This window comes from Abrus precatorius, unplaced genomic scaffold (genome assembly GCF_003935025.1).
Source record: "Abrus precatorius isolate BTA unplaced genomic scaffold, Abrus_2018 Scaffold5, whole genome shotgun sequence".
In the NCBI taxonomy this organism is placed as follows: domain Eukaryota; kingdom Viridiplantae; phylum Streptophyta; class Magnoliopsida; order Fabales; family Fabaceae; genus Abrus; species Abrus precatorius.
The window spans coordinates 15,214,217-15,238,030 of NW_020874395.1; the positions used below are offsets into that span (position 1 = coordinate 15,214,217).

Here is a 23,814-nt window from a genome sequence, read left to right on the forward strand (position 1 = left end):
TAGGAGTCTTTGTCAGAGTGTGATAGCAATAGGCTTCAAATGGAGTGCTGTCATAAATCTAAAGCAACAACTTACAATAAGTCTCTAGCAATCATTTCACGAAGAAGTTTCTCAGCTGTATTATTCTCATTTCTTTCAAGGAGAGCTCGGATAATTGTTTCAAAAGTTATAGCATCTGGACTGCAACCATTTCCTTCCATTTTTGACCGCAAGGACAATGCTTCGTCAACCATGCTCCTTTTACAAAATCCATTGATCATAGCATTATACCCTGGGGCATCTAGATGATGGCCGTTTGTCAAGAGATCCTGAAAAAACTTTTGCGCATCCTCAAGTCTTCCACCTTTGCAAAGTCCATCAACAAGTATAGTGTAAGTGTACTTGTCGGGATGAATGCCCTTGTCTATGACTTTATTGAATAATGCAATTGCACTATCTAAACAACCGTTTTTGAATAGAGTATCAATTAAGGAATTGTAGGTAATTATATCAGCAAGCTGACCCCTACCATGCATCTCATCAATAAGCTCCGAAACAGAAGAAAGTCTCCCTGATTTGCACAAACCATCAACAAGAGAATTATAAGTTACATTATCTGGAACTACATGTTTGGAATGCATTTCTCTAAAGAGATTCATGGCTTCATTCACCTTTCCAGTCTTGCAGAAACCATCTAGAAGAGAATTGTAAGTTATGTATCTGGAACCATACTTTTGAAATGCATTTCTTCAAAGAGATTTATGGCTTCATGCACTTCTTTAATCTTGCATAATCCATTAATCAATATGTTGTAGCTCTGTACGTTAGGCATTATACCACTTCGGATCATGGTGTTGAATACATATTTTCCATTCTTTACTTCATCAAGGAGGCAACAGCAACCCATTAAAGTATTATAAATAACAACATCTGGTTTCATACCCTGTCTTATCATCACAGCCAACACATTCTTAGCTTCTCTCACTTTTCCATCCTTCCATAAGCTATCAATCAATATGTTATAGGTATAAACATCTGGGTTGATGCTTTTCAATACCATTTCATTGAACAGACCAACTGCTTCCTTCATTTGACCCAAAAGACAAAAGCCATATATTAGACTATTGTAAGTGATATCGTCCGGGTAAATTCCCTTGCAAACCATTTCTGAAAAAAAATCGCATGCCTCTGTCACAAATTTATCTTTGCATAGACTATCAATGATTATATTATAGATGGGCACATCGGGCTGAATCAATTGTCCTTCAATCAGTCTAAGCAACCGGATGGCAGCTCTTGTATCCCCTATCTTACACAATCCATTGATCAGCGTCCCATAACTAGTTGTGTTCAATTGAAATCCTTGTACTACCACCTTGTCATGAAAACGCAAACATTACCGCTAAGACAAAGACCATTCATGAGTGTATTGAAGGTTATGATATCTGGGCGATAACCCAATCTGAGAATCTTGGCCAATACCGAAAAAGCTAAGGTCATGTGATGCAGTTGGCAGCAACAATTGACGGCGATATTGAAAGTAAACATGTTTGGCATAATTCCTTTGAATCGCAATCGTTGAAAAAGGGAGATAGCGGCGTAAGAGTGCTTAATCTTAACAAGGGACCCCAAAATCTTGTTAAATTGAATGATGGATGGGGAAGGACGCATAGTGAGCATGCGATTGAACGAGGCAACAGCATCATCAACATTGTAAATAAACAGGGATGAAGAGGGAGTGTGAAGCTTTGCAGAGTAAGAATGAGGAAAAGGGGTAAAGTTGAGAATAGTGAGAGAGAGAGCATACCTTAACCTTGAGAACGACATCTTCCTTTGATCCCAAAATTAAAATGAAAAGTGAAAGAATGAGTTTAGGCTTTCAGAGGTTTCAATGGATGGATGAAGGAACTGCGTGTACTGTATACCGCGCTGCCCCTTTGTTTTAGTAACATAAAAATAACGGATTTGGACTCGAGGTTACCAAGGAGAGTGGTTGACACGGTAACAAGAACAGATAAATATGATAGGTAAAATATTTTTAATTTAGTATCTCAATTATAATATATTATTGATAGGATTTTTATACTATTAATATTTAATCGTAAATATTACCAATTTTTAAAACTGAGATCTCATATCTGCTTTCAGGTTGAGAAATATTTCAAATCTTAACCAATATAGTTAGATAGTGCAATCTACTTGTGCTTTTTATCAAAAGATTGAATTGTTTAAGGATTTGATTATGCAATTGTTTAGAAAAAATGTTATGTTACTAAGCTTGCATTTTAAAAAAATGATAGATTATATTCTCATAAATTATGTATACTTAAGATTTATTTAATAAATATTTAATTAAGTTGAATTTTCATATATAACCAAATAATATAAAAGGAAAATAATTTACTATTTTTAAAATTAATTAATTAATTTTAACATGAATTATTTAGAAAGAAAAAAAATTTGAGTGAAAGTGATCAACCATAGTTTTATGTTCAGAATAATAAAACTATAAATTAATTAAATTAAAACTAAAGAAGAAAAGAGTAACTAATTTTTGTCGAAGCTTCTATTTTTTATTTAAAAATAGTTTAAATAATATTTTAATTTCTAGATTTGATTTAAATTTGTAAGTTAGTCTCTGTATATAAAAATTTTGTAAATCAATCTTTATAAGTATATTTATTTTTAATTTAGTTTCAGTTGTTAAGTTTACAATGTTAAATAAGTAAGGGACTAAATTGAGAATAAATATAGTATAAAAACTGATTTATAAACTTTTTATATGTAGGGACTAACTTACAAAATTTTACATATAAGAACTAATTTACAGTTTTGAGTCAAAAATATTTTTATAAATTTGATATACACAGTTTGGTTTATATCTACTCACAACCCTTTCCTTTGTCTTTACCTTTTATTCTACTATCGTCATTTTTTTTCTTTCTTTACGTAAATTTCAATGAAAGCTGAAGTCTCTTTTTCTCTTAACTTCTTATCTTTAAAATTCAATCAACTCTTAATGATTTTCACTGAATTCTCTTTTATTTTCAACTACTTCACCATCTTCACCATCACTTTCACCCACATCCACACCCACCTATCTAAACCTCAATTTCTCATTAAAACTTTTTCTGTGCTTGAATCACCCTCATCAATGTTGGTAGCAAAAAAATTAATAACAAGTTCATTTACGTCTTTATCCATTCTTTTAACACTATCAAAATCAAGATACAAATTAAAGGTGTATCATAAATTTATAAAAATACTTTTTACTTAGATTTGTAAGTTAATCCTTATATGTAAAATTTAGTAAGTTAGTTTTTACATGTAAAAAATTTATAATTCCGTCTTCATGCTATATTTATTTTTAATTTAGTCATTTACTTATTTAATATCGTTTACTCTAAACTTAATGATAATGACTAAATCAAAAATAAATATGCATATAAGAATTGATTTATAAATTTTTTATATAAAGAGATTAACTTACAAAGTCAAATACAGAGATTAAAACATTATTTAAACCTTTTAAAGTAATAAAGGAGCCAAAAACTTTTAAATTTGTATTCAAACATTAAACATTAAATTAGAAATATGATTAGTTATCTTCGTATACTAATATCATTCACAGTAATTCTCCTAATAAAACATAAATACATAGGAAAGCATCCTTACATAGACATAGTTTCTAATCAGCAATTTTAGCTTTCTAAATAACATGAGTTTAGTTTAAAAGATTTTTTAAAATTGGTTTATAATTCTTATAATCTTTTAAAGCTTATTTTAATAAATTATTGAGTATACTAATGTATTAAAAAGTGCGAATATTAAATAGAATTTGGCAAAAAAGATATAAATATACTATAAAAAAACATAAAAAATAAATAAAAATTCCTTAACATTAAAAGTACATTTTTTAAGTTGAGTTAAACTCACTTCTATTTAATAACTTGAACTTATTTACGTTTTTAATGAGTAATAACCGTTTATAAGAATTGAAAATAAAGATGTTATTTTAATACATATGGTTTGGGCCACCGAATATACATCTTAATTATTTCAAAACAAACTAAAATCATCATAAAAAACATATTTTAAATATATTTTTTTCATATTTTTCACGTCTTTTCTGTTTTTTTTCTTTGGCTAAATCACCATGAAAAACATATTTTAAAACATTTTTCCATAATAATAATTATAAACGAAAGCTAATTTCTAAACTAGAACAAATTAACTTTTTAGAAAAAATTCAAATTAATAATTGAAAAAGGTTAAGGGATATTACTTATATTTCTTTTTTCTTCAATTTATATACCGTTAAACTTCTTTAATTTGGTATATAAATTCTTCTTAGTTTATTAATTCTAAAGGGTGAAAGGATATTACACATAAACGTCATACTAATATAATAAATACTTTCAAATTCAGAGAATATAATGTAAATACAATTAGCCTAAAAAAACACTGTATAGGAAACGGTAACGTTGGTTAAATAACAGCAAAGGCGAACGTTAAACTCTCTCTCTGCTCTTCTCTTTTGTCTCTGTTGTTTTGTCTGTCTCTGTCTCCCTCCCCTCCACGCTCTCATTCTTTCATACCCATTAGCCAAAACCATAACTCTCTCTCTCTCTGCAAATCCAATTAACCAAACCCTCCATTCATTCCTTTCCCACACACAAACTCCAAAAGAAAATAGAGAGAGAAAAAACAAAGTCTTACGCAAGAGTGTGTGTGATCATCGTTCATCAATGGCTATGGGACCCGAAAGATCGAAGCCACTACACAACTTCTCCTTACCCTGCTTGAAATGGGGCACCCAACGTGTACTCAGATGTGTCAACACCCACCACCCTTCTTCCCTCCATCGCCGATCCTCTCAATTCCAAACACCTCACAACGTCAAAAACGACAACAACGTTGATGTCGTTCCAGAAAACATCATCGGGGATCTCACAGTTGCTGCCAAGAAGCTCAAAGTTTCAATTTTTGAAGATGGGGTTGAAGAAACTACTGCTTCTGTTGCCGTCAATGTTATGCCTTGGAATTTGAGGACGCGAAGAGCTGCGTGCAAAGCTCCACCCCGTGAAGAAGAACGAAGGTTTTTTTATGTTGGGTGTTCTTCACCTTCTTCCCATTTGAAGGAGAAGAAGAAGGTGGTGGTTGTCAATGAGAGAGCCAAGTTTTGTGTTTCTCTTTCTAAGGAAGAGGTCGAACATGATTTCTGGGCTTTGCTTGGAACTAGGCCCCCCAGAAGGCCCAAAAAGAGGCCCAGGGTTGTGCAGAGGCAATTGGATGTAAGTAGAATTTAGTATAATTAATTTAAAGTTGAGTAGAATTGATTTTGATGAAACTGATTTTGAGTCGTTGAATATGATTCAGATACGGCATAAACTAATGAGAATCACACATTCGTATTAAAACGTGTGTTTTGTATTGGAAAGTGCAGAATTGGTTTTTCAACTAGTTTCCTGACAAGTACTAACCCTTTGGATTATGGTTGTCAAATTAAATCTTGTTTTTGCAATTCTTTGGTTTCAGTGTTGTGATAAAATTTTAAAAAATGGCAAAAAATGGATGAAGAAGTGTTAATAGGTTTCTGGATTTGTTGGAAATTTACATTTGGTGCAATTTTTTGCAGACTATTTTTCCTGGCTTGTGGCTGTCTGAGATCACTGCAGAATCATACAAAGTGCCTGATGTTCCTGAATGAGGTGAAGTTTGGTAATTGCTTTTCTCTGTCTATTTAATTGTAGCTTTGAATTTCAACGGAGGATATGGATAGAATGTTTGATTGACTAATGGTTGGTTATATGCTATGCAGGGGATGAAATGAATGGGAAAACTTTTTTCTGGATGTTCCAGATATTTTTGCTTCCTGACTTCCTATGTGATATAAATAATGGTAAATTCCAAATCATCCGTGTAAATCAAAAGTTCAATTCAATAATCATGAAATTTTGGAATTTTTCATTTGGTTGCACTTATCTGATTGTAGTAGCTTGCAAATTCTGAAAATCAACTTTCTTTGCACTTCTTTGAAGATTGTTAGAATCCTGCTTTTCAATTGTTTGTTTAAACCATAACTCATTAAGATAGTGAACATTCCTTTTCAAGTGTTGCACTAAATCTTCTGGTGTTCCAAAAAATCTGGAGACATCAAGTTTTTGTTCGTCCACCTCAGAACAAACTCGTTATTGTCTTTAGAATATTTGTGAGTAGTGTGGTGATAAAGTTTTTTGAGATTATTCTCTCGTAAGGAACTACATGAATCTGCTTCATGAAGCTAAGATCTCCAAGAATTGGATTCATTTAATGGTTCTATGGGAAGTTTGGTATGGTACTAGTTTGGTCAGGTATAAAGACCCAAAATTTGGCTTATATAGATTTCCATAGCATGCACCAGTGACTTACTGCTCAAAAATCGTATGCATGTAATGAAATGGTGTGTCTTTCTGTTGAAAAAGTATGGTAAAAGGTGATCCTTTTTTCCTTTTTATTTGAAGAATAAAGAAGAAAACCATGGTTTGGTTTACTTCAGTTACAATAAATTCTAAGTGAATCATTTATAATGTTTTAACTTTTGTAGGAAACTTCACTGCCATTACTAAATTTTCCATTCTATCCAAATGCAGCTCCAGAACAAAAAAATAAAATGAACGAAAAATTAGTTGTTTTTCAATTTGGAAAGCAACGCCATTACTGAAGCGGTTTAAGAGAGTCCTTTCCATGAGAGGCTTTAGGCTAGACCAGTTGCCCAAAAAGGAGCTGGTAAAATTAGCACATGCTGTTTTGTTGGTGAAATTAGTTCAAATTTTATTCAGAAAATACCTGCTATGATTGTCTTTCCATGCATGTATTTTCTATTTCCACAAGAGAAACCACAGCAGGAAAATATATTTGGCTTTGTCTTCTATTATTTTCTTCACAGAACATTCCATTGATGTTGATTGCATCTGAACAAGAGAAAAACTGTCACAGCCAATATCCCCAGCAAGAATTTTTCTTGTATATATTGTATGTATGATTATGATGGATGGTTAATCTTCAAATAAAATTGGATCAATGCATTTTTCTTTCCATAAAAATGAAATTATCATTGGTTTCCACTTTCCTACTAGTTGTGAGTTCATTCCAAGTGAAACAATTATGCCTATTGTAATTGCACTTGCATCTATTGATGTGATAATTTTTTACTCTTTTGTCGTTGGCATGTTAATCTAAGTACATAAACAAATGCTATGATTAAGTAGGTAGAGAGATATGAACTTGTTGGGTAAATATATAATAATAATTTTGGGCATGTGGGTGATTCTAGCCAACACAACCTTCTTAACTTTTATTATCTAGCAAGTCAAGTACTCTACAATACAATGTCAAATTGAGTTGTCCTAGTTGGCATTGAACTTTGCCAAATCAGGGCACCATCTGGCAGTTCATGATTCAATTAACAATAATGATTCTTGAATAGGTTTTTTCCTTTTACATAAACGAAAATGATGAGCAAAATTATTAGATTTCTTAAAGGATCAGCAAACAATGATGATAATAAAGCACTGCTTGGTTTTCAGTTTAGAAAGTTTACTGAATTGGAAAGGTACTTACTCTAATTTTCACACCATAAACTTTTTTTTACATTCAGACGCACTAAATAAGTGCTTGTTTGTTTTAGCTTAATTCTAGGTAATTAATCGATTAAAGTTCACTCTGAAAAAAGAACCCATGCGGTTATTGGGCTGTGCTATTTTCTTTCCATTTGTTTCATATCTCAATCCAACAAGAAGCCCACTTATCAGAATGGGTTTCTCCATTTACGGCCCATGCTTTATTAACTTCTGGGTTTTATAGGCCCACAACAAACATGAGGTGTAAGCAACCCTGAATGAGAAACAAAAGTATCTGTATAAATTGGTGAATTCAGCATCACAACGTTCAGCATCTGGGCAATGATTTATTTGGTTCTGAGGGATTGGACACCAAATCAAGTGTTAGACTTTCAAAAAGTGAAATAATTGATTGATTAATTTTTGTGGGGAACCACTATTATATGAGATGAGTAAGTCTTGTAATCAAGCCATTTAATAACTATTCAAGCAATTTTAATTTGCCAATGTAATTAATCAATTATTTGGTATTTTTGTTAACATTATATTAAGCATACTAAATTTAAGAAAAATTGAAACATAAAGGTTTTATATATTACAAATTATTTATATGAAAAATCATTTATGAAAAAATAAAGTAATTAAATGAAGCACTGATTGATTTTTGTTTTATAAAAACTTTCAATTCAATTAATAAATTACTAAGATTTACGTTTATAATCTCTTCTAGTAAAAAGTTCGATGGGTGGAGTACAATGCCACTTGTTAATTTTTATAGTACAAAATTGTTTCTTATGACTGGAGTACAATGCCACTTGTTAATAAATTATTGGGTGAATATTAAATAATAATAAAAGATGAACTTTGATAGAAATCTAAGGATATGTGCTTTATATTTAGTTTTCGTACTACACAAAAATTCGTATTAATAAGCATTTTGTTTTTAAAATCGTAAGTATTAAACTATCCAATCCATAAAATCTTGTGAAGTTATTTAGGGGACAAACGCTCCGTTCAATTACATGAGAAAAATATAGAAGTTCCTAAATTCAGCCTACCAATTAGGATTGTGTGCATTCCTCCCATTTTTCCTCACTAACAATCTGATTAATCTTTTCCAACCTTAAACTGAAAATTCACGCAGGCTTTGAAGGACATTTATTACTAACAAACCTAATAATACACATTGTTTAGGATTAGTTAATATAATCATGAATGCCACAACCCTTTGACATCAAATTCCTTTACAAATGTACCCTTAATAAAAAAAAAATTACAAAAAGTCCAACTTGATCAATGTTGGTAATTATTGCAGCAATCCAAAGTCCGCACATTATGGAAAAGAAAAGTAAATGAAAAGAAGTTTCATGACTCATAACAGTAAATATATATGATTTCTAACGAGATGTGTAAACCACCATGAATTATGAAAGTGCATTAGTGGAACTTGATCATTGCTCAATTTACTTTGAACTTTCTAACGTGAAAAAAAAATAAAAATTCATTGGAAGTTCAACTACTAGAGAAACTGATGAAACCGTGTTCACTTCTCCATGTGGAAACTAAGCACTTATGAAACCAATACTTAACACAAGAAACTCGTTCATTATATTTCCATGTAAAATGCATCAATTCAGAGGCTACATGTGCCTCAGTAGATAAACCAAAGGATGGTCCATGATTAGGTGAGTTAAGTAAGGGAAAAGATAACTCAACAATTTCCACAAGTAAAGGTTTTATTCTTCAAGGAGTTGTTTGTTTGCCCATGAAACAGCCACCTTAGTTGTCATATTTTGGCAATTAGAGACAAAGCGTTAGTTAAATAGATGGGGCATTACTCATAGATAAACCAGTGCTAATCTGAAAAAGTACCAAAAGACATAAGGTTCTATATTTAGGAATTAGGAGGAATCACAAAATGGGACAAAACATTAGCATGGATTCCTGTTGTTCTGTCCCCCAAGCTTGGGACCCTTTTATCTTCATGACAAAGGCATTCAGAAGATCCATGATCTATTACAATATTCTTTTAATCTCGCTTCTGATAATCATTATATTTTTATACCTTAATTAACTTCATTTATTACCATGCTAATTGGCTTCCATTACCTCTCACTTTCTTTTTCTAATCAAAACACATAATTATGATGATAATAATAGTAAGCCAAGATGTATTCACGACATGATCATTGATGATGATAGCATATGAACAAATTACTTCTTGCTCTTCTTAACCTTCCCAACACGTAAAAATGAACCCAAACCAAAGAGACTTGCACTGCCCTTTGAAACACAGGGAGTTGGTACGTTTAAGATAGGACTAATCCTAAGACCATTGGCATAAGACCCTCCATAACTCTTACCTGAAGGAGATTTTTGCATAGGATACATATTTAAGGAAGAACATGAATATGATGATGACTTTGCTGCCGAAAACTGCTTATTTGAACTCATTTTCTTTGGATTTGTCACTGACCCAGTTGAGTTGCTTCTTGACAAAAGAGGTAAAGAGCATACCAAGCTTTTCTTTGTATCACAATTGAGACTTTTACTTCTACTGAATCCCCAGAAAGACTTGGAATGAGGCTTTTTCTCATGTTCAGAACTCACATCTAGGAGTTCTCTAATGGTTTCTTTCTTCACTTTGTCAACACTTGAAGCACATGGGCGAGGAGGGAGTTTTGTATAAGGAGGTTCCGCATGATGAGTGTGTTTTCTAGCAGTGGTTTTGTCTTGTATGTGAATGGGAAGAATCACCCCATTTGAGAAAAGTTCATCTGCTGAAGATGATTCAAACTCAAGGTTGCTGCTTGTGCTGAATTCAAAGTCAGAATTTGAGTGCTGAAGCAAAGTGTCTCTACAAGGAACATCTTGTTTCATTGGTAAAACTTGTAGTTCAGAGGGATCATGTGAGAAAGAGAGACGAGGAGGACTTGTTTCTGAGCACATAACGACAGGTTCGTTCCACAGACAAAAAAAAAGATGAAAGACAAAGTTGGAAACAAAGAGAAGAAAAGAATTCAAAGGTAAATAGAAACTTAATATGGCTTTAAAGATTGAAAATATGAGGTTGATTGAGATTGAGAAGTTTAGAAGAAAAAAGAATAAAAAGAAGTCTTTTCATAGTCTTTCAGAGGAGGGATTATAAAAAAGATAAGGGTTTATCAACATTTGTTCAAGTTTCAAGGACTAGAGTGATTCTGTGAAAATTTTAAGATCAAAGGAGATTTAACTTATTCTTTTAATTAGAAACAGATGGGATTTTGCCTATTGCTGTTGGAAAGCAGAAACAAGAGAGGAGGACAAAAGCATATGATTTAAAAAAGAAAATGTTATATGTGACAACTTGGAATTGTAAAAAATATAGTACTCTATAAAAATCAGTAAAAGTGATGCTTGATTATAGGAAAGTGACTGTAATCACAATTAAATTCAGCTGAATTGAAGGAATAATTAATATTGAGTGTCTTTGTCTACAAAACATCCAACCTAGAAAACTTGTTCTATAAGATATAAGACTTTGGGGTTCTCATCCTAACCACTGATTAAACCTTTTGTTCTTTACCCCTATAATATCATATTTATATATAAGGTAGAAGAATATCATCTCATCTCTAATCTCCAGTTAAACAATCATAATAACAAAAATCAATTATTAGAAAAGTTCTGCCAAATATATATTTCAAGATTATATTGATATTTCATCATGTTATTTTTCTTACATGTGGGTGATTTCCTAGGGACACGTGGACAAAAATAGTATCATTTTTCCCATGACCATGTATAACAAAATCAAAACTCAATTTAATCATCAAAGTAATACGTGTATGGATCGGATTGCAACCTTTTGGGGTTAATTACCCTGCGGTTAGAATTATACAATATGGTGATTCGTAGTTTTCATACAATCATGTTCTTCTTGTCACCGGTCAATCAATTAGAAGGCTGGAAATCAAGTGTCTCGTAGGATGTTCCAGTAGAGCTGATGAAGAGCTACTCGCTCACAGTATATAATGCACGTCTTACGGACTTTAGGCGTAGGATGGGTGGAAGGAAATATAAATAAATAAATAATAGAATGTGACAAAAGTAGATGTGACAAAATTAAAATCTAACAAAAAAAAGTAAAATCCCTCTGGATCAAAATCTTGGCTTACTAATAGTGAAACAGATGCAATGAAAGAACTTCCTACCTGCCAACCAAATTTGTCATATTCAACAAGCAGTCAAAATGTTACGATTAATTAACCGATCTTCGTCTTCATTAGGTATGATTCTTGCTGTCCTTACAAATTTCTGACAGTATCAACTCAGCCAAAGTATAAGATGCAAGGTGCTGTCCACTCAATGCCATATTACCATGTTAAGTAATAACTACTTAACTATGAAAACATAAATTAATCAGTATAGTACTGGGGGCGAATAATTAAAATGCGTCTATGATCTTCTTACATTTTTATTCAGTTAATAAGTATCAAATTTGTATTACACAAAAATACAGATTCAAAACTCACTATTAATGTAAAGACTTCATTAGTAGGTCCTCAGAGTTTAGAAATATGCTTTGACCTTATTGATTTATTAGTACTCAACTCACCTAAACTTTTCCTATATCCCAAAAAAAATTCTTATATACTAAAAATGTCACGTTGAAGTGTACCCCACCGAAATAGTTCATGAATATTTAAAGAGTTAGTATTTGTTTGGAAACAGTGGTTTAAGAAAATTGTCTTTAAAAAAAAGGTTTTAAAACTGACAAAAATAAACTATTATTTCTCCAAAATAAGATGAACCAAACCTGAGAGTGATACAGACATTTTTATTTCTTTAGCCTAAATATTAAAAGGGCACTTTGTTATCTATATGGAAAGAATGAAACCTTCCTCTTATGAAAGTGGCAAAATGAGGTTAAAATAATAGTAGGTATAAGACAGATTATAGGGATGAGAAGAAAATTGTAGGTTCATATCTTGATGGGCAAACTCTATGTAGTATGGGCTGTGGGGGTCACCTTAGAGGATGGACCCTAACAGATAACTACAGTTTCTTCATTTCACCAAAACAGATAACCCATTTTTGTCAACTTGTCATGTGAGCAACCTCCCTATTTGGAAGAATGAAAAAACTAACACTGATGACAAAACAGTACTTAACCCCTTATTTGGAATGCTCAAAACTTGCCACAACATGGGGCCCCACTCACCCACTATATGAAGGACCCCCCAAAGCTTCTCTCCCCACCCAAAATTGGCATCAGCAGAAACAATTGCTTGGTACAATAAAAGATGTAACCAAAAACTATAATATGCACTGGAAATGCCATGCACTTTGGAGTGAGACCTATCCTTATTATAGTTGATAAACCCTATACACACTTGGTTGTGGTTGCTTTAGTGGACCCCAAGTCACGAACAGAAGGAAATAATATATCATGAACATAGCACATACATCGTTTGCATAGAATAATAATTCAATTATCTAGGTTTTCACCATTAAAAAAAATTAATTAGCTAGGTGGTGGTGCACGTTAAGATGCCTTATTATGTGTGAAGAAAATAAGCTTATTAATGAAATGGTGTGTCTTTCTGTTGAAAAAGTATGGTAAAAGGTGATCCTTTTTTCCTTTTTATTTGAAGAATAAAGAGGAAGAAAACCATGGTTTGGTTTACTTCAGTTACAATAAATTCTAAGTGAATCATTTATAATGTTTTAACTTTTGTAGGAAACTTCACTGCCATTACTAAATTTTCCATTCTATCCAAATGCAGCTCCAGAACACAAAAATAAAATGAACGAAAAATTAGTTGTTTTTCAATTTGGAAAGCAACGCCATTACTGAAGCGGTTTAAGAGAGTCCTTTCCATGAGAGGCTTTAGGCTAGACCAGTTGCCCAAAAAGGAGCTGGTAAAATTAGCACATGCTGTTTTGTTGGTGAAATTAGTTCAAATTTTATTCAGAAAATACCTGCTATGATTGTCTTTCCATGCATGTATTTTCTATTTCCACAAGAGAAACCACAGCAGGAAAACATATTTGGCTTTGTCTTCTATTATTGTCTTCACAGAACATTCCATTGATGTTGATTGCATCTGAACAAGAGAAAAACTGTCACAGCCAGTATCCCCAGCAAGAATTTTTCTTGTATATATTGTATGTATGATTATGATGGATGGTTAATCTTCAAATAAAATTGGATCAATGCATTTTTCTCTCCATAAAAATGAAATTATCATTGGTTTCCACTTTCCTACTAGTTGTGAGTTCATTCCAAGTGAAACAATTATGCCTATTGTAATTGCACTTGCATCTATTGATGTGATAATTTTTCACTCTTTTGTCGTTGGCATGTTAATCTAAGTACATAAACAAATGCTATGGTTAAGTAAGTAGAGAGATATGAACTAGATATGAACTTGTTGGGTAAATATATAATAAGATTCTTGGGAAATTTAAAATGTTCTCGGTCAAACATTCCCTTAAAACTAACATTCTTAAAAGTCCCTCTCCCCCCCCCCCCCCCAAAAAAAAAAAAAAAGATATATATATATATATATATATATCTTCATTAAAGAGGAGGGAAAACCTACTTTTTTACTTTTTTTAATTTTATTTGGTCAAAATTCTTTTTAGGAGAAAAGAAAGGCAAAATAAATTGAATCAAATATTATACCTTAATTACATTAGGCATTTATTTATACATCAAGGGTGAATCAACTGAGGGGAGGAAATGATACTTTATGTCACTTTGTTGTCATGGAGAGATATTAAAAGGTTGGAGGAAGGAGAAGCTAAGAACGTTAAAGGTTTACTAATGTGACTTAATAATAAGAGATGAATAAGAAATGAGAGAAGTACAAGTCTATAGTGCATATAACAGCTTTTATATAGATAACATTTAATATAATAAACTGATAGATAAATAACATATAATAGATTAGAGAAAATCAAATTTAAAGACTTAGCTCTTCTTTAAGAAAATATTATTAGGGTACTACTTACTGATAGAATGACCTCATCTAGCTGTAAGATCATTTTCATTATAGTTGGCACTGTCATTAATTGTATTAGCCTTAACTTCATTATCTCAAGTGCATCAGCAAGAAACATAACTGCTACCGGTCTTGATTAATAAAAATATTTCCATCACGAACCTCACATCATAGAATCAGCCAAATCGATCAGATTTGAATATATTTATATGATATGTTGAAAAATTGTAAATGGGGAATTTTGAATAGAGGTATAGGTTGGTCAATCAAGTTATCAGGGTTGACACAACACATCATGGTAGTTCTTAATTTCAGAGTAGCTTCACGCCTAACCTACTTCCATGCAAGTCACTATATTCTGACCATTTAGGATTAAAATCGTTAGCACTTGAACCAAATTTAGCTAAGTGCTCATTTTCAAACTTTTTTCTTGCAGTAACTCACATTTGTATTTCTCCGTTGATCACGAAAGAGTACCGTGTTAGAGATTGACAACGATTGCGTGAGGACATTGTCTCAATCTTTGTTTTAGATTCCGTATCATAAGAAAAAGTGCACATGTTGGGAATGACACACTGCCAGCATTCTACCCATATGGAATTTTTTAAGGAGGATTATAGTCGACCAGAAATACCCCAAGATTTTTATTTATTATTATTATATTGTATTTTATACATGGAAAGTATATTGATAAATTTTTTAGTCAAATTTAATGATTTAATTTAATAATAGTGTAAGGACGTTATTTTAATTTACTAATTTTATAAATTTAACATTTCTATTAGACCAATACACTAAAACAATCACAATTGTACGAATATATCGTTAATAGGTTTGAGATTTCTGAAACAAACCACCCAACAAACAGCATAAGAAAATCTACAGCTGACGAGACCCCCACTCTCTAATTTAATATATATTCAGACATTGTAACAAAATATTCTATGAAGTATATAAAGATAAACATAAATCTCTTAAAGTTAACAATTGAAGAAAATTTCTTACAAGTCAAAAATAATTGATACCTTGATAATCCTTGAAGGTAATAATCTTGTCAATTAAAATTTAGTCCACTTTCAGAATTAAACTTCGACAATGTTCCGTATATAATAATAATTTTTTTTAGCAATATAACACATTTTCATTAATTTTTTTAAATAAGCACAACGAATGAATCAAGACTATATCCTAACCATAAATGAACAGAAACTCGGTACTTGTTTGTTTGCAAAACAATTTGATATTATAGTACAAATGACCATGCATGCAGCGCAGCGATTAATAGTTAATTAAAATGAGTGTAAGCCAAAGAATAAACAGCAAACGAGCAAGATTTCTTTTGACAAACAGAGCCGGGACATGTTTTACGGCCACGGCTGAATTAATGGAAAGAGTAAAAACTATATAGGAGAAAGCATGGTATATAAACAATGAAAGGGGGCATAACTCTTATCATCGAAGATCAATGACATCAAATTTTAAGTCTGGGTTCATATAAACATCTGTACAGGTCTTGTAAATAGGACCACCATCTGGAGGCTGATTATGTGGATGAAAGCCACGTTGCTGGCATTGTTTAATGACAGACATTCCACCAGGGGCTGTCAACCGAAAAATGCCATGGTTTCTGCATGTAAATTGACAAAAGTAAATACAAAATAAGTAGCAAAATATTCTCAAAGACAGATAACACAAATAAATATCAAAAACTTGAAATGATTATGATAGAACGTCCAAAATTTAGTACCTTCTTAATGTGTAAATATGAGAATATACCTATCTCCATTTTATGGGGCAAAGGATGATTAATATGCTGCTCTAGGAATACGCCAAATAAGATGGAAGCAACTATAATTGTTTTTTTAATGTATTTTTCATAGCAAATACTTCACTCTATATTTTGGAACATGGATTATTAAGTATTTTTAGGAACAATCAGAGAATTAGAGTTCTGCTAACATTATTGCATGCTTTAGATTATCCAAAAAAGGCTTTCGCCTCTTATCCAAAGTTTTACTTTGTGTCTGTGTTTCCTAAACTTAAAAGGTCACGTCTCTATTATGCAATTTGGGTCTCACCAAATTTATTCTGTTATGGAGATGTTTTCTTTGCTCATCCATACATCAAAAAACACATCCGAGATGTGATCTTACCTTGAACTATCTCTTGGCGCCATGACTATTGCAACAGCTTCTGGCAGCATAATCTTAAAAAACAAAAATTTGCATAAGAAACAAATAAAAAGTATAAAGAAATACAGGATGTGTAATGTAACAGAATAGCCCCATCTATAGAAACAATAGAAGAAAGAAACGCAACCAAAATACCAATGTGTAAAGTTTGATTACAAAGCAAGGGTAAAGTAAAGGATTTTGCACATAGATTTTAACTTATATGTTCTATATGAATTTTATTCTAAGCTATATGTTCGGCAAATAAAGATCATTAGCTGAATCTAGGACGGCCATTTACAACAATTCAATGTCATAAAATAGTGCAAGAATTTAGAGATATAAGTAATGTATGAAACATTCCCATCATTAGCAGTTCTTCAGTTCTCTCTTCTATCATTTCCTCGTTAAGAAACAGCATATACAGACATCTCCAGATATTTAGCAAAGAACATTCATGGAAATTTAATTAAAATCAATTATCTCACCTGATAGGAGTAATGAGTGTGCAGATCAATTGATGACATGAAACAAGATTGCGTAGGATGTGTCTGGCAATGCAGAATAATAAAAAATAAGAAATTCAGATAAAACATAATTTTACACTACAACAAATGAAACTACAGTCACACAATCATAAGTTTCATTCTGCATTATATTGTTTCTGATATCTATTTTTGGAAGTTTGAAATAGGAAGAAACAACTTCACACAACCTAAATTAGTTTCCACCAAACATGGAAGTTTGAAAACTCACATGGATCCACCCAAGGGGGAAAAGGGATCGTTTGTCCTGCACTTCAAATATTTCCTCTTCATTTGTAGTCTGACACTGCTCCGGAAGAACAATAATAAATGTAACATTTACAGAATAAATAATAGAAATACATATCCCCCAAAAAATTTATTGTGAAAGAAAACTTACAGAATCTGAAGTTGACTCCTGCTTTGGGATTATAAGGGCAGTAATATAGAATTTTCTGTTTTTCTGCAGATCAGGTGTGTTTTACAAAATTGCAATCAATATCCCACAGTTGAACATTAAGTATTGAAGGCAGGAGAAACTAAAGCAAAGGAGCCCAACTAAACTGGGGAACATTTTACAAACTAACATTTATAAATACAATGCATATGAAAAGTCGATCTATGAACACAGATAATAAACAGAGAAAAATAAAAAGAAAATGTAGTTATTGCACTAGCATAAGATTGATAGACATACAAAACGTAGTTTTTTTCCAAATATATTTTTAGTTGCAGGGATTAGAGCAATGGGGTAATTACTGTTTATTAGTTAGTTAATGCATAATTCAATTTGGGGATCCCAAGATCCTTTGGATCAATCTCTGCATATTGCATTACTTTAAGACAAAAAAGTGAACATCACTTACTAGCAAACCAGCAAGGACACCACAAGTCTCTAAATTTCTTTTGGTATTCGACTTGGCAAGCTTCATAAAACTCTCCATCAAAGCAGTTGACTACAATAGAAACAATTATTAGAAGAAAGAGAATAATGTCAAACTTCATTCAACTTTAATATTTTAGAAATTGAAAAAATATTTAAAGAAACTAAATACTAAACAAGAAATTAGCTATGCCTCCACAGAAATGTCAACCAAAATGAAGAGTATGTAAAAAAAAAAAAAAAAAAAAAAAGATAAGAAATTAATATTGTTGACTCACAATGTGCAGTTGGAGAGGGGACTCAGCATTAACAGAGCCATCTGATGATGGAATTTCTGTCTTGCATTCTGCTTCATTAACAAGAAGTGACACTGCAGGGAACAAATCTTGGACTTCAGCAAGTACAGGTGGAGGAGAAGGCTGTCTGATAACTTCTATTTGAGCAGAGGTTTCTGTTGTTTCAAAAGAAATAAGAGAAGGAGGCTCCTGATCATGCTGAGGCTGAGGCTGAGGCTGGGGCTGGCAGTCCTCACTTTGGATAAGAATTGAATCAAAATCTGATTTACTGTGTTCGGCAATGTTATTATCTTTTTTATTCAGAGATTCATCTTCCAGGGGATTTACTAGGCTGAATGTTCAGATAAGATAGAAGTAATTAATATTAAAAATAATACATAAACCAGCTCTGAATACATTATGGCATACAAAATTAATTTTAAAATATTGAGATCCAATGAATCATTTTAAAAGGGCTAGAATTGACATACAACATCACTTTTTTCTTGGAATAACTGGATGGCCAATAATAGAGAAAAGCACAACAGAAACTTAAAATAAGCAATTACCTTGGTATTTTAACTGGAGAAAGATCTATGTTGGTTGGATACCTGACCTACATCCAGAGAGAAAAATCAGGATGATCTTTCAGTAGAATAGAATTAAAACATACAAATCCAAACTAGCATACCCCTTTATCAGTCGTTGGTGGTCTCCACTGCCCATTAAGCCCATTGGGACCAAGGATAGAATGTCTAGAAAGAGTTTCCTCCTTTGGAGGTGGAAGAGTTAGACATCTGCATAAGGTTAGCAAAAATATAGGGATCTCTTAGTCAAACAATATTTTTCCAAAAAAAGTACAAGTAGTATGTGAAATGCCTCAAAAGGCTAAGCACGATTAAATCAAATGAATGATAAAATTAGATGTAGCTGAAGCAATTTCCTAAACCCAAACTACAATTGGACCTTGCTTCACTGGTTTTCTGGTTCTTGGGGATTAAAATAACTTTCCATGTTCTCATTTTTTAACATTTCCTGAATCCTTTGGTATATGGTCATTTAAATTATTTAAATATGTTAAAATTTCTTATTTTTAACTTTTTAAAATTCTTTGACTGATGTAACTTCTTTCAAGGTTTTCCAATCAGTGACATCTGAAAATTCCATAGTGTATCCATCAATACTATTTGATACAAAGATAAATTCTATTTCAACCAGCAGGTATAACCCAGGAAAAGAAAATGCTGTTGCTCACTTAACCAGGTCAAATTTTATATTAAAAATGCAACACATTAATGTAAAAGAAACAAGTAGATTTGAACTACTCTTACAACAAAAACTCAGATTAGCAGAGTCACACTACTGACATTGCACAAGGAAGAGAAGAGCATCTAGCATTATTGACTTTTAAACACAGTTTTCCTCATGATATTAGATTTAACTTCATTCGATGAAACAAGAAACTGCAATAGTATATGCAATACCTATCATCATTAGGAAGTCAATTATACATGAATTATGAGTTCAATACTTACAGTCTCCGTGCATGCTCTCCCACAGGCCTGCCATAAGAGAACTGTTGGCTCCTTGATCCTTGGTAAACAAGCTCCCCAGCAGATGGTCTGACTGCCTGGTCAAATATACAGCAAAACTTCTTTTCAAGGGGAGCAGAAAAACAGAAAAGATTTAATTTTTGGGAAAGATTAGCACTTATGAATGACAACCTTTGACAGAGTAAGTTCTGCAAAGTTTACCTTTATTTGGCCATTACTACCCAAAGTTTGCTTTTTCACAGGTGCGAAATCAAGTGAATTATTTGAATTAAATTTTCCCTGCCCATTTGGTTGGTATGCATGTTTGCTGTTGAGTTCATTGATCTTCTGTTGGACTCCTGGCTTCAACTTCTCCAGTTCATTCAAAGAAATTAACAATTTCTACCACAAGAACTTGAAAATCAGACTTAATCCAAGATTCTATAACAACAATTTTCATTTGAAGAACAGTATCAATGGCTAACCTTTTTCAACGATTCTTTCTTGATTTGTGGAGATGATCTATAATCTCGGTGACGTGGTATTGTCTCAGTGGCCAAACTGAAACAAAAAAAATGGAAGGACACTCAATGCAGTTTAATGAAAAAGTAACAAATACCTGTTTTAAACTAATCAACTGAAGACAAATATACCATGTGTCAAATAGTCATACAAGCGAACGAGTGTTACCTAGAAAATCTTAGAAGCATGACATATAGGTCAATAATATTCTTCTCTGCACGAAATATGTCAGCCTGCAATGTTAAAATCAAAAGTTGGAGATGAGGGTCTTGCAGAGCAATAAAGATGCAACATGAACATTTTCAGATATAAAAGAAAAAAAATTAAAGCAGGACAATAAATTCAAGGACAGGAACGACAATATTAGCACAAGCAACCAGCAGTATATGCACAAAATATGCTGAAATAAAGAATAAACTACTTATCAGCATTATTCTTCATAACAGAAACTGACTGCAAGGAAAATGCAAGGATGAAACTAGATACTGGCATCCATGCACGTCACGTCACTTTTCATGCCACTCTAACATTATCTCATTTACTATATCGCATGGAAAATTCCAAATACTAATGAAATTTTATGAACATAGCCTAATATACTTCAACATTCGTATCTAACACACTGCATTTTATGATATTGATTCATCTGGATATACAGCTTCATTAAGCGCTTATTCAATAAGTTCCTTTTAAATGATGACTTATTAAAATAAGCTAAAAAATGCTTATGAGAATCAAATGCTACAAAGTATTTCGTAAGAGGCTAGTCAGCAGTGCAAATTGCAACATCTCAGCAAACTCTTTTTTCTGTCCCTCATCCTTTCACTACACACGCAATAAAATCAATAAATTGAAAGCGTATTTATATTTAAAAATGTTAAATATTTCTAAAAAAAGAAAAACAAAGAAAAACAACACAAAAAAAAAACATAAATTAAACCCTATCAGCTATCTATCTATCACGAAGGTTCCTTCATTCCAATTATTTAATACATAGAAATTGCATGAAGATGAAGAAGAGAAGGACCTGTCGGAGGATGTTATCGGCGATGCGGTAGTAGAAACGGAGAGAGATTCGATTATCAACATCGAGTTTCTGAGCACTGGCAGCGATGTTGATCCTGTCCGAAGAAGAAGACCGCATTGTTTTATTCTAATTGATTCTCGAAACGAAGCGTTTCACCGTCTTCTTCTTCTTACAGAGACACGATCACATCACCGCTGCGAGAGGTGAGGAATTGATCATCAACGGCGACTTAGGTAAGGTTCAGGGAAAGGGGTTGAACCAATGGATTGTAAATTTTGTTTGTTCTGAGGGTAAATATGGCAACGCAGGGTCGACTAAGGACCTGTTTGGCTGCTCCCGCGTTGCCGGATTTTTATTTTCTCTTTCTTTGTTTTTTCAAAAAATTGTTACTCCCAATTTTGCGTTTGCAGTTTGGTAAACTGCCGTTTCACCCGCCGTTGTCGTCCATGAAAAAGTAACGCGCTTTATAATATTAGAAAATAAGTTAATAATCTTACATTTTAAAAATAATCGCATACACCTTATAAGTGTTTTTATTTATGTGCACATAAAAAATAAAAATAAAATATTATAAATAATGCTATTTATTATAAAATCATATTATTGTGATCCATTTGAATAGAATTATGACAATATATAAAATAAAATTATGAAAAATATTGTCACGAGTCTAAATAATAGGTTTTTTACACAAATAAAAGATTTTAAATATAAAATTACTTATATGTTTTGAAATATTTTTTTATATAAATATCTTAATTTGAGTTATATAGAAATCGATTAAAACTGATTTTACACACAAATACAGAAGTCGATTATAATTGTTTTTAAAATTTCAATAAAAAAGTGTTAAAATAAAGTTGATTATAATCGACTTCTATGTTATATAAGAGTCGATTATAATTATTTTTAAAATTTTAATAAAAAAATATTAAAATAAAGTTGATTATAATTGACTTCTATGTTATGTAAAAGTTGATTATAATTGACTTCTATATTCTGTATTATAAGTTATTTTGTTTAAATTTTTTATTTAAATTAAAGAAAAATAATAATTTTAATTAAATTTATTAATATTTAATTATAAAATTATTAAATGATATCAATGTAAAAATAATATTTCAAATGACATAAAATTTAAATTTTAAATTACATAATATTTAAATTTTTAAAGTACATAAAATTAAAATTTGAAAGGACATAAAAATAAAATTATAAAGTACAAAAAATTAAAATTTTAAAGTACATAGTCCATAAAATATATAGATCATCATGCAGCATATGTGACTATGGGTCACGCCTATTGTGTCTGGGTCCAGCAAGGCGACTCCCTATTGTACAACGACGATATATAATCTGTCATACAGGTCTTCGGTGTGTATGTTCCTCCTCCTCCGATGAACTATTGAAGGAGAGAGTTCGGATATGTGATGGTGATGGTCGATATAAATTATCTGCAGGTGGTATTGTACCGATCAATGACCTTAGCAAATTCGTAACCTTAGCATCTGACATGAAAAGTGGACTAAAAGATATATGCTGCATAGGACTGGGAGTAAGAAAAGAATTTGATATGAACTGATGACTAGGACCTCCCATAAAATGTTGGCTAGGGGTTATACATGGTAGGCTAGGGCCCGACATGAAGTGGTGCTGAGAAGAACCAATCATGTACTACTATTGGCTAGGTCTTGACATGAAGTGGTGGCTAGGGTATGTGGGTGTCGGGTAGTATACGTAGTGTGAGGTCTGCTGTACAGTTAGATTTACACTAGGTTCTACATCGTGTGCTGAAAGGTCGGCTGGTATATGTACTTCATCACAGTACTGACGTCTACTAGCACGTGTACCTGCACACAAACGACGCATGAAAGTACGTCTATTTGGAATGCCATCAGGGTGTGTAATGTTAGGTGCTGGAGGGGCATGTAGTGGTACATCATCAGGTAAGTCCCTAAGCTCTGCATCATGTGGAACTTCATCCAATGACAAAAATCTGTTAGCGATTGATAAGTACCACTGAAAGTACTCGATAGAGGGACGATCATCATTTGCTAGAGGATATTGATCTCGCCTCTCCCTATGTGCCTCCCATGTAGCATGTCATGTCACATGATAATCAGGCCACAATATCTCTAGATCACCTCTCTCATCCTTAGCATGCAATTGATCAATATTTATAGGGTTGATTGGTATGTGTTGTGCTCAACCATATTGTCGAACCACGCGATTAACATGGTGCCACTCAATCACAGTAAAATGTATAAGAGCAGTCACAGATGCCCAAATATCAGCCTCATCATACACAAAA

General features: G+C 32.2%; 3 protein-coding genes and 1 pseudogene across 4 annotated transcripts; 1 reads left to right on the plus strand and 3 right to left on the minus strand.

Moving 5' to 3' along the window:
- Positions 1-23: 23 nt before the first annotated feature.
- Positions 24-1,837, minus strand: LOC113868073 (annotated as a pseudogene).
- Positions 1,838-4,527: 2,690 nt separating this feature from the next.
- LOC113868077 lies at positions 4,528-7,010 on the plus strand. Of its 2 annotated transcripts, XR_003505213.1 has the most exons (4): positions 4,528-5,273; positions 5,618-5,700; positions 5,801-5,881; positions 6,612-7,010. XR_003505213.1 is itself a non-coding variant. In XM_027503643.1 (3 exons), exons 1-2 carry the CDS (start codon positions 4,728-4,730, stop codon positions 5,687-5,689), a joined length of 618 nt encoding a protein of 205 aa, XP_027359444.1. In that variant the 5' UTR covers positions 4,551-4,727; the 3' UTR covers positions 5,690-5,700; positions 5,801-6,030. The 2 variants fall into 2 exon arrangements, 1 of the variants encoding a protein (XP_027359444.1); XM_027503643.1 differs by lacking the exon at positions 6,612-7,010 and having other exon boundaries at positions 4,551-5,273; positions 5,801-6,030.
- Positions 7,011-9,794: 2,784 nt separating this feature from the next.
- Positions 9,795-10,554, minus strand: LOC113866780. Its single transcript, XM_027501580.1, has one exon. It carries the CDS (start codon positions 10,527-10,529, stop codon positions 9,795-9,797), a length of 735 nt encoding a protein of 244 aa, XP_027357381.1. The 5' UTR covers positions 10,530-10,554.
- A 5,238-nt stretch (positions 10,555-15,792) lies between these two features.
- Positions 15,793-21,772, minus strand: LOC113868074 (AMSH-like ubiquitin thioesterase 1). The gene is made up of 14 exons (XM_027503640.1): positions 21,504-21,772; positions 20,645-20,709; positions 20,440-20,515; positions 20,177-20,356; positions 19,958-20,052; positions 19,114-19,219; positions 18,992-19,038; positions 18,426-18,774; positions 18,131-18,220; positions 17,665-17,727; positions 17,497-17,571; positions 17,229-17,291; positions 16,723-16,775; positions 15,793-16,196 (listed from the first exon to the last, which is right to left on the minus strand). Exons 1-14 carry the CDS (start codon positions 21,618-21,620, stop codon positions 16,022-16,024), a joined length of 1,554 nt encoding a protein of 517 aa, XP_027359441.1. The 5' UTR covers positions 21,621-21,772; the 3' UTR covers positions 15,793-16,021.
- Between the last annotated feature and the right edge of the window lie 2,042 nt (positions 21,773-23,814).